The 15671-nt window shown below is 45.4% G+C and overlaps 2 protein-coding genes across 2 annotated transcripts in view; both read right to left on the minus strand.

The window, feature by feature from the left end:
- SAR1A (secretion associated Ras related GTPase 1A) overlaps positions 1-15671 on the minus strand; it is a 140902-nt gene that overhangs the window by 90913 nt on the left and 34318 nt on the right. The gene's annotated exons all lie outside the window — the stretch shown is intronic.
- NPFFR1 (neuropeptide FF receptor 1) lies at positions 1645-15045 on the minus strand. Its single transcript, XM_060190805.1, has 4 exons — positions 14992-15045; positions 13112-13457; positions 4443-4542; positions 1645-2703 (listed from the first exon to the last, which is right to left on the minus strand). The coding sequence occupies exons 1-4, from the start codon at positions 15043-15045 to the stop codon at positions 1818-1820; spliced, it is 1386 nt and encodes a 461-aa protein (XP_060046788.1). The 3' UTR covers positions 1645-1817.

The raw sequence follows: 15671 nt of genomic DNA on the forward strand, positions 1-15671 counted from the left end.
GTGAGATGGCAACACATAAACTCTCCACCCTATTTCCAGGGATCCAATGGGACAGTGCCTGGGGACATAAAGAAATTTTCTCTTGCTTAGGAATCTCCCTCCCATCCAGTGCTGAGGGCAGAGTAAGCAGGGTTAAGTCATTACGTGTTGAGTATAGAAACAGCCAGCCTCAGAGTCAGTCTCTGTCTTACCTCCTGGAAATGTTCCTTTTTAATACTGAAATTCTACCACCACCACCACCACACCACACATACACACACACACATACACACACACATACACACACACATACACACACACACACACACACACACACACACACACACACACGGGTAGGGGGGATGTCCAGACAATCACAAATTCTTGGGCTGTGCAAAGATCACCAAAGGAATCCCATTTCCTCCCATCTCCTGAACAGAAGGCTCAAGAAAATGTAGGCGTGCTGCATGAGAGCCAGAGCAAAGGAAAAAAGGAGGGGCCTCTTGGTCCTCATCCCCTTTTAGTGTATGTGAGTTACAGGTGTCAGGGAGGAGTTTAATGTCTTCCCTCCAGGAGGCCCCATGGACACCCCAGATCCCCATCAAGCAAGGTCTTGGAGAAGACTTTGTACTTACAGCTCCAGTGAGCAGATGCATTCCCAAAGTCTGTACTTTCCCTGCCTCCCATCCAAGAGCAAATAAACCAACACTTCCAGGTAGCCTTGCAGCTGCTTGTCACATCACAGGTTCCTGTCCAAGGCCTGGGTGATGGTGGCTCACCCTATGAGAAGAGAAAGGAAAAAACCCTCCTCCTCCTTTCTCTGGGTTTAGCTTGGAAGGAAAAGACCCAGAGGGCTTACAGCTGACACTGGCTCCCAGGGTTCCTTGTACAGCTGCTGTGACATCCTGTTGTATTACTTTGGGGAAAAGAGAAAGGTTCTGGGCATCTCTTGAACAAACAAGACAAACCTAGACAGGCAGATTTGGCAGAAGGAGCATACTGTGTCCTCTCAGGAAGGGGTCCCTGGAAGGGCTTTAGAAATGCCCAAGGGGAGTTGGGTGGTAGCGCAGTGGGTTAAGTGCACATGGCGCAAAGCGCAAGGACCACCGTTAAGGATCCCAGTTGGAGACCCCGGCTCCCCACCTGCAGGGGAGTCGCTTCACAAGCGGTGAAGCAGGTCTGCAGATGTCTATCTTTCTCCCCCTCTCTGTCTTCCCCTCCTCTCTCCATTTCTCTCTGTCCTATCCAACAATGATGACATCAACAACAATCACTACAATAAAATAACGGGCAACAAAAGGAAATAAATAAATATATTTTTTTAAAAAGAAAGGTATGTCCAAGGGACTCCAGGACATGGACCTGGAGCATCAAACAGGTAGGTCAATTCTGCTTTTCTGCTTCTTTCAGCTGCCTAATTGGGATTTACACATTGCACTGTGCCCACCTTCTGGAGACAGCCGCAGGGTGGTGACAGCCCCCTGTCAGGCAGCCAGGGTACGGCAGACAACACTTGGGAGAGTGGGGCAACGCACATCATCTAGGCATCAGCAGAAGAAGTGGAACACGTGCTATCATAGTTCAGAAAGGTGAAGTTCCTGCTGTCTACTGTATGGAAAGGCTTCTGGGAAAGTGTGTGTGTGTGGGTGGCGGGGGGGGGGGGGGGGGGGGGGGGTTTAGCAATAGAGAAGCCATCCGTATGCTGCTGCCGGCTCCCTTGTGTTTAAGAGGGAGGCTCCATGGCATTCTCTTCTAAGGCCACATCCCCTAGCCATCATCCAGACATCACAGGTCCAGCCATCAGCTTCAGGGCTCAGGGCCCGCCCTCCTGGTACCACTCAGATATCCCAGGCTGGAATGCTGAGGGGCAGGTGAGAGCAGCCACGGCCTTCCTCGGCCAAGCTGTGGTGGGCTACCCGGCCATGGCGCAACGGGAGACGAGCAGGCCTGGAACCTCCACTGCTGGGCCCCGACTCCTCGCTGGGCTGCACCTCCACGAAGACCCGGGTGCCCAGGAGCCCTCCTCCGGGCGGCTCGGAATAGGCCTCCTTGTGCCGCCCCCACTGCAGCGGGCAGATCTGGGCGTGGAAGGCGGCCTGGAAGCCGCGGCGGAAGTTCTCGTTGAAGTAGCCGTAGATGATGGGGTTGGCGCTGCTGTTGAAGAAGGCCAGCCAGTGGGCGAAGGGGAAGGCGTAGACGGTGACCAGGTGCAGCTGCTGCTCGCTCAGCTGCTCGTAGTCGATGAGCAGCAGCAGCGCCCAGAGCGGCAGCCAGGACAGCGTGAAGAAGAGCGCCACCATGACCAGCATGTGCACCACCCGGACCCTGCGCCGGGCCCCGCGCGCGCCCCCCGCGCCCCCCGCGCCCCCCGCCGCCTCCGCCTCCTCGCCCGCGCGCGCCGGCCCCGAGGCCTGGAAGAGCTTGTGGGCGATGCGTGTGTACATGACCAAGATGAGCGCCAGCGGGGCCAGGTAGATGTGCGAGAAGAGCACGGTGGTGTAGACCTTGCGCATCCCCTGCTCCGGCCAGGCCTCCCAGCACGAGTAGAGCGGGTAGGAGCGGTTGCGGGCGTCCACCATGAAGTGGTGCTCCTCGCGCGTGACTGTCAGCGTGACGGCCGACGGGCACATGATGAGCAGGGCCAGGGCCCAGATGACCGCGATGGTGACCAGCGCCTTCCGCAAGGTCAGCTTCTCTCGGAAAGGGTGCACGATGCAGCGGAACCTGCGGCATCAGAACACACAGAAGCAAAAGGGGGGTGGTGGCTTGAAGGAGAAGGGAAGCCCCCTACACACACACACACACACACACACACACACACACACACACACGGCACCCTAGGGGTCCCGGAATGAGAGCAAAACCCTGGCTGAGGGTTGGTGGGGAGTGGACACTACACATCTGTTATCCACACCTTAGGCAGCAGTGTCAGAAACACTGACATTTACTGAGTTAGCTTGCAAGTAAATTGGTTTCTTTCCTCCTTTCTTACTTTCATTTTTCTTTATTATCTTTATTTTTTGGATAGATAGCCAAAAATCCTGAGGGAAGGGGGAAATAAAGAGGGAGAGAGAAAGAGAGACACCTGTAGCGCTGTTTCACCACTTGAAAAGCTTTCCCCCTTGTGGACTCTGAGACAGAAAAGCTTTCCCCCTGCAGGTGGGAATGGGAGACTCAAACCCTGGTCCTTACACATTGTAACATACACTCAACCAGATGTGCCACCACTTGGCAAGTGGTCTCCCATTCCCACTACCCTTAGCGCCATCTATTTTCTGTAGGGGCAGAAAATACTTTTTGTGCAAAGCGTAAGGACCAGCGTAAGGATCCAGGTTGGAGCCCCCGGCTCCCCACCTGCATGGGGGTCGCTTCATGGGCAATGAAACAGGTCTGCAGGTGTCTATCTTTCTCTCCCCCTCTCTGTCTTCCTGTCCTCTCTTGATTTCTCTCTGTCCTATCCAACAACAGTGATAGCAATAACAACAACAACGATTAACAACAATGGCAACAAAAGGGGGAAAAATAGCCTCCAGTAGCAGTGGATTCATAGTGCAGGCACTGAGCCCCAGCGATAACCTTAGAGGCAAGAAGAAGGAGGAGGAAGAGGGGGAGGAGGAGGAGAAAGAAGAAGAAACTTACTTGAAGAGAGAGAGAGAAAGAAAGAAGGAGAGAAGGATCCTTATGACAGTGTTTGTGCTTTGCACCACACTTAACATGGCTGCACTACCATCTGGCCCATAAATTGGTTTCTGAGTTGTGAGGGAGCCAGCTCCATGCCTAACTATGCAAGAACAAACCCACTAGTTGGTCCTGTCCTTAGAAAAGATATTGTTACAGGTGAAACTTGACTGGATACGGTCTACTGTAGCAAAGCAAGAACTTTAAGCTCTGGAAGAGTGAAGGCATAAGGGGACCCAGAGCATGATGCTGAAGAAGGACCTAAGTTATTGGTGGAAATGGTGTGCAGATACCTATCACCAAAAGAGAAGTTGTACCAGGTGGCAGCTCTCTTGTAAACCATTATTTCCCCCAGTAAAATGATTTAGAAAAAGAAATGAAAAAAAAAAAAAAAACACAAGGAGGAAAAAGCAGTGTGGGAAACAATGAATGCTATTTGGGCAGAGCAGAGTGGAGCTGTGAGTCTGTGCAGGCATCCTTCAGTTCATTTTTCAAAAGAAAACTTTTATCTATTTCTTGATACTCTAGAAAACCTGGGTAGTCCAGGTGTAAGGCTTCTGTGACTAGCATCTGTGAAGTGGTGGCCTGATAGTGACTAAAGAGACATCGTTAAAGTATGCCAGTCTCTTGCCCTTATTCACAAGCCTTCTCTTTATGACTCAGGATTCAGCCCCATGTATTGCAGAGCAGCCCAGGTCTTCTGGTCAGACCAGCAGCAGAGGCATTGGCTCTTCCCAATGCCCTGCTCCTTCAGCCCAGGATAACCCAGCCATGACCACTCTCACCTTTCCACAGCGATGGCCACCAGGGTGAAAACGGAAGCTGACACAGACATGCCCTGCACCAAGCCGCTCATCTTGCATGTGGCGTTGTCAAAGGGCCACCCTATAATGACAGAGGGTAGCACAGAGTAAGAGATGCCAAATCTACCAAGAACTATTCAGACTAGCCCCCCTCTGTGATGAATGTGGGATGATCTTACTCATAGACAGATAAGATCAGAAGTGAAAACACACAGCAGAACTTGGACTGGAGTTGGTGTATTGCACTAAAGTAAAAGACTCTGGGGTTTGGTGGGGGGGAGGGTTTAGCTCCTGGAACATGTCAGAGGGGGACCTAGTAGAGGTTGTATTGTTATGTGAAAAACCGGGAAACGTTATGCATGTATAAACTACTGTATTTTACTGTCAACTGTAAACCATTAATCCTCCAATAAAGAAATTAAAAAACAAATTAAATTAAATGTACTTTAAGTCTAGAACCCTAGAAGTATAAAAGGAGACCCACTTGAGCTCCAATAATAAATATAGGTTCGGGGAGTCGGGCTGTAGTGCAGCGGGTTAAGCGCAGGTGGTGCAAAGCACAAGGACCGGCATAAGGATTCCCGTTCGAACCCCGGCTCCCCACCTGCAGGGGAGTCGCTTCACAAGTGGTGAAGCAGGTCTGCAGGTGTCTATCTTTCTCTCCTCCTCTCTGTCTTCCCCTCCTCTCTCCATTTCTCTTTGTCCTATCCAACAATGACAACAACAATAATAACTACAACAATAAAACAACAAGGGCAACAAAAGGGAATAAATAAATAAAATAAATATTTAAAAAATAAATAAATAAATAAATATAGGTTCAAAGTGAAAGTTTGTAAAACAAGCATACAGGTAAATGTTATCATTTCAAAAAACAGAGACAGTAATATTTAAATCAAATAATATTCAAACTAAAAAAGCTACCAAGAAACAGCAATAGACATTATGTAATGATTCTGATATACATGAGGGTATGAAGGTGATTATGTTTTTTTGTTTGTTTCTTTGCTTGTTTTTTTTTTTTTTTTTTTTTTTTTTTACCAGATCATTGTTCAGCTCTGGCTTATGGTAGTGCAGGGGCTTGAACCTGGGACTTTGGAGCCTCAGGCATGTGAGTCTGTTTGCGTAACTATTATGCTGTCTCCCCTCCACCTGAAGGTGATTATGTTTAAGTGAAATTAGTAGAGAGGTGAAAGGCAACTTCCAGATGTTTTCACTCATATGTGAGATGTAGATAACTGACTGACTAAATAGATTTTGTGAGAACTATGGTGATTATCAGAGGGAAGTGGCAGGCACTGGACTTTGGTGGTAAGTGTAGTGAATCAATATCACAGACAGGAAATGGTACCCCTAAAATGTTATGATTTATAAGCCACTGTTAAATCACTAATGATAAAACTGTAAAGAATATATAAATTCATCTAGAGGACTTAGCAATCATTAGCATTTATGCACCAAGAAAGGAACTTCACACATTGTATAAAGCAACCGCTACCTGTGAAACACTGAGTGGTGGGAGTCTTTACTACTCTGCCTTCACCAATGGACAGATCACCAGGCAGAAAACCAATAAGGAAACAAGAGCCCCAGACGAGGAACTGAGATACTACATGAGCTCATTCATACATGGTTACAAAAAAAAAAAAAAAAAAAAAAAAAAACAGAGCAAAGGCACAGAAAAAAATCAAAGGAAAACAAACTCTTGGACTGACCACAGAACTGAGGTTGCCAAAGTGGGATGGGAAAGAGTGAAGGGAGTCCAACACACTGTGGTGCAGGGAGGGGTGTTGCTGCTGAGGTAGCAGGTGTGGGATGGTGACATGTATCTTGTAGAGGTAGGAAATTGTGCCTGGAAACCCCCACAACATGTTACATATGTCATCGAGTAAACCAGCAAAACCTCAAACAAAAAATTACCCAGCATGGTGAAAATGTCAATAGTTTCATGAATTTTCTACTTAACTCATACTCCAAATACTATCTGCACATTGCAATTGATTAATCTCCCTTGGTGTCTTTTTATTTTTTTTACAAGAGCACTGCTCAGCTGTGGCTTATGGTGGTGCAAGGGATTGGACCTGGGACTTTGGAGCCTCAGGCATGAGAGACTCTCTCTCTCTCTCTCTCTCTGTTTATTTATTTATTGGGTAGATACCGCCAGAAATCAAAAGGGAAGAGGGAGATAGAGAAGGAGAAAGAATAAGAGACACCTGCAGCATTGTTTCACCACTCACAAAGTTTCCCTGCAGGTGGGGACCAGAGGCTTGAACCTGGGTCCTTGTGCATTATGATATGTGTATTCAACCAGGTGTGACACCAACTGGCCCCAATGGGAGACTTTTTGTATAACCACTACACAATCTACCCCTACCCTCCTTAGTGTCTTTTAGTCCTCCATCTCTTCACCTCTCTCTCTCTCTCTCTCTCTCTCTCTCCCTCTCCTAGCCTTGAAATCTGGTTGACACAGGATTGTTTTGTACCCAAGGGAAGATATGGCAAGTTTTACTGTTATTGTCATGTATCATGTTATCTGCTTCTTATATTTTTCTGTAAACTGGTAGTTGGATCAAGAGGTCTGATCCAATTTGAATCCATTTTATCAATATTTGGTGATGGTATGTTGCATTTCCTTTTTTCATTCTGAGTGGGGAAAATTTTAAATGTTTATTCACCTAGGAACATATTATATGTAATATGTAGAAAAGGCTTAATCATCCTTAAACAAAGGAAAACAGTCAAGCCTCATTCAAAATCAGAAAAGTGAAAATGACCACAGTAAGTATGTGGAGATATAGGAGCTCTCATACATTGCTGTGGGAACGCAGACTGACAAAGTCCTCGGGTGAAATGGATGCACTTATCTTCTTATTTTCTTCTCCTTCCCCTTCTTCGTCTCCTTCTTCTTCTTCTTCTTCTTCTTCTTCTTCTTCTTCTTCTTCTTCTTCTTCTTCTTCTTCTTCTTCTTCTCCTTCTCCTTCTCCTTCTCCTTCTCCTCCTTTTCCTCCTCTTCCACCTTCTTCTCCTTCTTCTTCTTCTTCTTCTTCTTCCTTTTCTTCTTCACCCTCTTCTTCCTCTTCTTCTTCTTCTACTTCTTCTCCTTCTCCTCCTCCTCCTCCTCCTTCTCCTCCTCCTCCTTCTTCTTCCCATTCTTCTTCTTCTTCTCCTCCTCCTCCTCCTCCTTCTTCTTCTCCTTCTCCTCCTTCTCCTTCTTCCCATTCTTCTTCTTCTCCTTCTCCTCCTCCTCCTCCTCCTTCTTCTTCTTCTCATTCTTCTCATTCTTATTCTTATTCTTCACTTTCTTCTTCTTCTTCCTCCTCTACTTCTCCTCCTCTCCCTCCTCCTCCTCTTCCTTCTTTTGCTTCCAGGGTTATTGCTGAGGCTTGGTGCCTGCCCTACGAATCCACTGCTCCTGGATATTTTTCCCTTTTGTTGCCCTTGTTGTTTATTGTTGTTGTTGTTGCTGTCATTGTTGGATAGGTCAGAGAGAAATGGAGAGAGGAGGGGAAGACAGAGAGGGGGAGAGAAAGATAGACACTTGCAAACCTGATTCACTGCCCATAAAGTGACTCCACCCCCCCCCCTGCAGGTGAGGAGCCGGGGATTCGAACTGGGATCTTTACTCTGCTCCTTGCACTTTGTGCCATATGCACTTAACCTGCTGTGCTACCACCCGACCCCCTGCACTTATCTTCTGACTCTGCAATTTCACTCTGGTAATTTACCCTGAATATATGCCTCTGATGACATAAAACACACTATAAGAAATTCATTGTAGCATTATTGTAGCTGCAAAGTATCAGAGAATTATATAAGTGCTCATATAAAGGAGTGGATGAATAAGTCAAGGCACAGCCACACAATGGAGCCTTACACAACTACAAAGAAGAACAAGAAATCCTTCTATGAATGGCTATGGGGTGGGTTCCAGGACATATTGCTAAATGCAAAAAGCATAGTGAAAAGAATATCTGTAGTCTGCTACTCTTCGTGTAAGAAAGAAGAGAATTTGGGAGAAATGTATATCTGTTCATTTGTACAGAGGGAATATGGGAAAGAAAATGCAAAAATAATGGATACTTAAACAGGGAGGTTGTAAGAGAGATGGAAATGGCAGGAATGAGGTAGCAGAGCTCACAGAGAAGTGACAGTTCTCTGCTAATTTACTTTTTTCTCCTCTCCCTTTTTGTTGTCCTTATTATTTATCGTTGTTGTTATTGCTGTGGGATAGGACATAGAGAAATGGAGAGAAGAGGGGAAGACAGAGAAGGGGAGAGAAAGATAGACACCTGTAGACCTGCTTCACCTCCTGTGAAGCGACCCCCCTGCAGGTGGGGAGCCGGGGCTCGAACCAGGATCTTTGAGCCAGTCCTTGTGCTTTGCGCCACATGTGTTTAACCCGCTGTACTATCACCCAGTCCCAGATAATTTACCTTTTTGTCTGTAAAGCAACTCCCCTGCAGGTGGGGAGCTGGGGGCTCAAACTGGGATCCTTAAACCGGTCCTTGCACTTCGCACCATGTGGGCTTAAGCCACTGCGCTACCGCCCGACTCCCGATAATTTACCTTTTGTATGACCTCTTAGAACCATGCCAATTTCTCACATGCTAAAAATAGTAACTAGTTAATAAATATATGTCAGGTTGTGAGGAAACTCAAAGTGTAATACACACCACGACAAATAAACCTAAATGTATTAGAAGTATATAATATAACCACCTCCATGGGTGAAGGAGAGGCAAGAAACTACCTCAGTCACTTTGGAAGATAGTATTTTGACCGTGATCTATACAGTTATAGAAAAGAACTACAGATTCTGCACTTTCATTAATAACTTGTTTCTCAAAGGCCATGGGTTAGCAATATTGAATCTTCTGTGAATGGTTAAGGCTGAGCAAATGTATTGTGGACAGAGTCAGGTTTCTGACCCTCAGAAAAAGGAGTTATAAATAACGAAAAAAGGGAAGTTAAGTGAATTCTGTGATACTGAACTGGAATCAGAGGTCTCACGAGTATATTATGATATAAAATATACCAGAGTATATTTTACTTATTAATTATTTAATTAAAATTATAGTGCTATGTTAAAACTGTAGTGAATTTGAAAGAGCTTACAATAGTCAAAAGTGTAGTCAGCTTAAACAATAAAACAAATAATGATAGTATTGAATTATAACACATAAGTAAATCCCAATTTTTATATGCAGAGGAACAACCTGGAAGATTAACCATCTTAATCAAGTGACCAAGATTAACACCTAATCCGTACAGACAGCATGTACTTATTAATATGCCTTTTGTACTTTCTTGCCAAGTATGTATAAGCTAAATCTAATTACAAGAAAACATCAGTTGGTATAGAACATTCTCAAAATAATTGATCAGTACTCTTCAAATATCATGAAGTCATAAAAGTCAAGAAACTATCACAGGTTGGAAGAAACAAACAGACAAAAAAAAAAAAAAAGGACTGTGGCAATAACTCAGTAGTAGAACACAGGACTTGCATGCAAGAGGTCCCAGCACCACCAATAGTCAAAGTGCCCCAGTAAAAAAAAAAAAATAAATAATAATAATAAATGAAAAACAAATTTATTATATGGTCCTGAGTTGAATCCAAGACTTGAAATGGAGATTTGTGGGAAAATGAGCGATTTTAAATCAAGCTTGCATTGTGGGGACAAAGGAACCCTCCTGCATTGCTGGTGGGAATATAAACTGACCCAAGCCCTGTGGAGAGCAGTCTAGAGAACTCTCAGAAGCTTATAAATGGACTCTCCCTCTAACCCTGCAATTCCTCTCCTGGGATATATCCTAAGGAACCCAACACACCCATCCAAAAAGATCTGTGTATTTATTTTCCCTTTTGTTGCCCTTGTTTTTCATTGTTGTTTTAGTTATTATTGCTGTTGTTACTGATGTCACCGTTGTTGGATAGGACAGAGAGAAATAGAAAGAAGAAGGGAAGACAGAGAGGGGGAGAGAAAGATAGACACCTGAAGACCTGCTTCACCGTCTGTGAAGCAACTCCCCTGCAGATGGGGAGCCGGGGGCTCCAACCTGGATCCTTACGCTGGTCCTTACGCTTTGCACAAAAAGTATTTTCTGCCCCTACAGAAAATAGATGGCGCTAAGGGTAGTGGGAGGGGCTGACTACAAAGAGACAAGGAGTGAGGGTAGCTTAGGGTGATGGAGCAGCTCTCTATCTTGATTGTGGTGCTGGCTACATGACTGTACCTTTGGTAAAACTTGCAGAACTAAATAGGGTGAACTTGCCTACTAAAAAGGTTAGATCTGTGTGAAACTGTATCTTAACAAAAATATTGAAATGCCCATCACATGCACATTCACAGTGAACATTTGTAAGAAGGCATATGAACATTACATTTAAAGTGACCACACTGAGACTGAGAAGCATGGTGGTTATAGCTGGGATTGGAGGGTGAGGGTGGGAGGTGACAGGAGGGCACAGAACTTTGGTGGTAGGTGTAATGTGGGACTATTACCTGTAATCTTACAATCTTGCAAGACATTATTAATTCACCAGTAAAAATTTTAAAAATAGGGAGTTGGGCGGTAGCACAGCGGGTTAAGCACACCTTGTGCAAAGTGCAAGGACTGGCTGAAGGATCCCCGTTCAAGCCCCTGGCTCCCCACCTGTAGCAGAGTCGCTTCACAGGCGTTGCAGCAGGTCTGCAAGTGTCTATCGTTTTCTCCCCTTTGCTGTCTTCCCCTCCTCTATCATTTTCTCTCTGTCCTATCTAACAATAATGACATCATCAACAACAACAATAATAACTACAACAATAATGAAAAACAACCAGGGCAACAAAAAGGGAAAATAAATAAATATAAAATTTTTTTTTAAAAATTTAAAAAATATATAATATTAACCTGTGGGTTGAGGAAGGGAATTTGGAGCTTTTGAAGTGGGATAGGGGAACAGAAAGTAATGAATAGAGGAAAAAAATCAAAGAGGGGCTTCACAAGAGTGAAGTCAGTGCCACGAACAGTACATATGACTATTTCTGTCCTCTGCACCTGTGCTTAAAATAGAGAGAGAGAGTGGGAGAGAAAGAGAGAGAGAGAGAGAGAGAGAGAGAGAGAGAAAGAGAGAGACGGAAAAGCTGTGAAAGTTGCTTTTATTTCAGAAGGTTCTATTAGACACAACTAGAATAGCCTGTAATGGAGGAAGCAGCTAAATTAATTGAAGCAATCTATACAATGAAGCTCCAAGTAGTTATCAAAAGAATGAAAATATTTCATTTAAGCATATGGAATAGCTTCATGTAAACCTATCCTAATGGATCTTATTTAAAACACATGTGCTATATTTTATAGAGGAAAATGTAAATGGTACAGAACTGACTCTTTAGAAATTTCACATTTCCTTAATTTGATTATACATCTATAATTTTAGTGTAAAGAGATACAAGAAGTCAGGAGGAGAAGGGAAATATTTACTGAATATCTTTTGGTTGCTTTCAAGCATTGAACTATGTAAATATGAATGCCTTATCTTCTCAAACAATTTTTAAATTTTTTCATGCGTAAAAGGGACTGTCAGATGCTGCTTTAACCAGCTGATGACCATTCTTATCACTGTCAACAGCTGCTGCTGGTGTGTGTGTGTGTGTGTGTGTGTGTGTGTGTGTGTGTGTGTGTGTGTGTGTGTGTGTATAGAAGTGGAAGGATGCAAAGTCAAGTCTAGCAGCTCTGGAAAGAGCAAGGGATACAGCAGCAGGGTAGAGCCTGTACAGCAGAGGGGAAGCTGACTGCCTGGTTCCACTTTCTGAGTCCTGGAACCTATAAAAACATGGGTGATGACTCCCTTTCCTCTGAAGGGTAAATCGCTCCAAATGCTGCGGTCCATCTCTGTATCCTCAGTGGCGCTGAAGCCAGAGCCTGCAGCCTCAGACCTCTAGGGGTCCCCACAGTTCTGGAAACCAGTCTTTCCCAACCCAGTCTCGGGGTCTAGGGAACTTGGTTCTCAAACATGAAAGGCAAGTCACTGTGAGACAAGAGAGGATGAGCAGGCAGGAATGCAGAGATTGAATGGGTGTAGTTCTACACAAGTCTCTTCTACCAAATCCTTGCTAATCAGCCAGCTGGTCACCATGCAGAGACTTCTAGTGATGGGACCCTCGATACTTCTTAAATAGAACTCCTTTTTGTTGAACAACAATTCAAGTAAGTTAACATTTAGGTCTATATTCAGAGGGAACCTTCCTTCTTTCCAACATCTTCTTCTCGATGGTTTTAGCTCTTCCCGTAGGAGCTACCTAGGGGTGCAGCTAGATGTCAGCATGAGTGTGAAATTGTGGAACTTGATTGATTCCTAGTTGTGTAGCTGCAGAAATAACCTTTAAGCACTCTGAGCTTTAGTTTTCTCATTCCCAAAATAGAATGATCATGTCTACTTCCCTAGACTATTTCAAGAATAATTAAGAAAGAAAAAAAAAAAAAACCAGGGAGAACATGCCACACAATGCCTGGCAGAGAAAAAATTAGTAATTCATTTTATCTATTGTTTCTAAGCCAATCTCAGTCATAAGATTACCTTGGCAGTTTGAGCAGTGGTATCTTGGCAAGAGACCAGACCAGCAAGGATTTGGAGGGTAGAGTGAGGGTTCCAAATCGCCGACACTCACCTGTAATGAGGTTGTCCACAAGAGTGGTGGGCATGCAGAAGATGCCCACTAGCAGGTCACTGACAGCCAGGTTGAGGATGAACATGTTGGTGACTGTGCGCATGTGCCGGTTCTTGATCACAATGAAGCAGACCAGGGCGTTGCCCACCATGCAGAGGAGGAAGATGAGCACGTAGGCCACAATGAACATGGCGGCCACAGGTGAGGAGTGCTGGTAGTAGGAGGAGAAGGTCAGGTTTGCAGCTGGCATGGCTTCAGCATGACTCTCATTCTGGTTTGCAGGCCAGCTGCTGTTGGGAGGCTGGGAAGGGTCCCCTAGGAGCAAAGGGGCATTTGGGTCAGGAATCTAGGCAATGATGAGAGATGGCTTCTCACGGCTGAAGAGACCCTTCTGTGTTGGAAGCTCTCACCATGCCCTAGTACCCTGAGCCTGTGTTGGATTGTAACTGTAGCTGGATGCATTGATCCCTAAGACATTTATTTTATTTATTTTTATAAAGACAAAGAGTGTGGGAGCCAGGTTCCAACCCAGGTTATGTGTTGGTATGCTTCTAAGACCCCTTCTGTTTCATTGGTTTAATCCCCCCTGCTTAACATTGTGTTCTATTTAAATAAACTACTGTTAACTAAGCACTGCCCTGCCTCTAGGGCATTGGTTTATACTCTCTTTTTGCTCCACCCCCTCTCCTTGTCACACCCTGATTTCCACCAATTTCTTTTTTCGCTCCACCCTCTCTATGTCACATCCTGTTTCCACCCTACTTGGTGAGTATGTTTAAGTACAGGATTGTGATTAGAGATAGCTTAGATTGCGCTGTGTTCCACACGAATAAAGAGATACTGCTTCCCAGCTCAGCCATGAGTCCCTGGTCGTCTGTCTCCCGCCCGTGAAGCTAGCCTGGCAGTCATGCACATGGCAAAGCCATGCACTATCCAAGTGAACTGTGTTGCCAGTCTGATCCCTCTGGCTTTGAATCCCTAACCAGGCAACATTGATCTGAGACCTCCCATCCCCTCTAGTCCACCAATCCCCTCCCACTGTCATCTACTCTCCAGTTGCACACTCACCCAACCCCCAACCCATCTAGCTTCTCTCTTTCACAGTCTTTTTTTCTCTGAACCAGAGGGTGCTCTAAGGACTTAACCAGCCAGACTCCTTTGTCCTCCAGTTTCTGAACAGTTTCCAACAGGAGGCACTTGAAGGACTGGAGAAAAGACAGGCCCGAGGATTCACCTCCTGACTCCCTCCCTGCCGGGTCCAGTTCTGTTTAAGGGGCTGTTTTCACATGCACAGCTGCTTTAGGCAACTCTGTCATGACGTGGGCCATAAGAACCCTGTTCTCTTTCCTTGAGACAGCAAATTCCTGTGTGGGCTACAGTATCCTTTGATGATTTTCTTCTTCTTCCCTCTTGGGTATAAAAATCCTCTGTGATACTCTCTTCAAATAGATGCCTCCCCCTTCCACTTTGAGTACACTATCAATTTTCTAACAGGATCCTGACTCTTATACCCTCAATAGTCTTTGATGTCCTTCACCATTTCTTCCATGAAACTGGTTAGGAAAGACAAAAAGGCAGAAGGGGAGAGGATGAAAGGAAACCTAAACCAGTGCCAAAGGGCAAAGGCACACAACACATGACATCCATCCTAGGCTCCAAAGCCAAGGCCACCCCCCTCCCTTCACTTCCTCCCGTGGTGGCATTAATTGTTTCATTTGCATAACATTTGACAAAGCACTTCAAGGTCGATTATTGGTCCACCTCCCCAGCCACCCCATGAATAAACAGGTTAGGGACTAGCCCCACTTGAAATCAGAGTGCTGGGATCAGAGGAGCTCTGTGACTTGCTCAGGGTGGCAGGAGTATGAAGCACCACTGACCTGCTCCATCCATCTCTGAACCAGTACCAAGTTGTACCATGTTTCTTCAGCCATGTTTGGGGGGAGCAGCTCAGTGTCCAACCACAGCTCTTCTGGGAAATCATTAGATGTGGTGACTCACGATGTTGTCTCATCAACGCCCTGTCTCCTTTGAGACTAAATGTGGCCTGTTCTGGGGGATGAACAGTCTCTGAAGAGTCTTTTGTAGCTTCCAAAGCTCAGCCACTGGCCTGGAGGCTTGCTGGAGGCTTGGGACCTGGAAGCTAAAGAGACTCTGGGGGGAGCAGGTCCAATGAGCTGGCATGATGGGGCCAGAGGGACCAGCAGGAGCAGCAACAAATACTCCAGTGGAGGGTGGAGGGCCTGATGGAGAAGAAGCTGGAAGCTTCCAGTGTACAGTGAGAAGAGAAGACACTCCCCTGCTTAGGTACTCCAGGGACATCCTGTTGCAATTCAAAATCTTCATTTTAATATGGAATATGTCAAACATATACAAGAGAGTCTTTTCTTATTTATTTATTTATTTTGCCTCCAGGGTTATCGCTGGAGCTTGTTGCCTGCATCACGAATCCACTGCTCCTGGAGGCTATTTTTTTCCCTTTTGTTTCTCTTGTTTCATTGTTGTTGTTGTGACTGTTATTGCTGTCATTGTTGTTGGATAGGACAGAGAGAAACTGAGA

This window comes from Erinaceus europaeus, chromosome 1 (genome assembly GCF_950295315.1).
Source record: "Erinaceus europaeus chromosome 1, mEriEur2.1, whole genome shotgun sequence".
In the NCBI taxonomy this organism is placed as follows: domain Eukaryota; kingdom Metazoa; phylum Chordata; class Mammalia; order Eulipotyphla; family Erinaceidae; genus Erinaceus; species Erinaceus europaeus.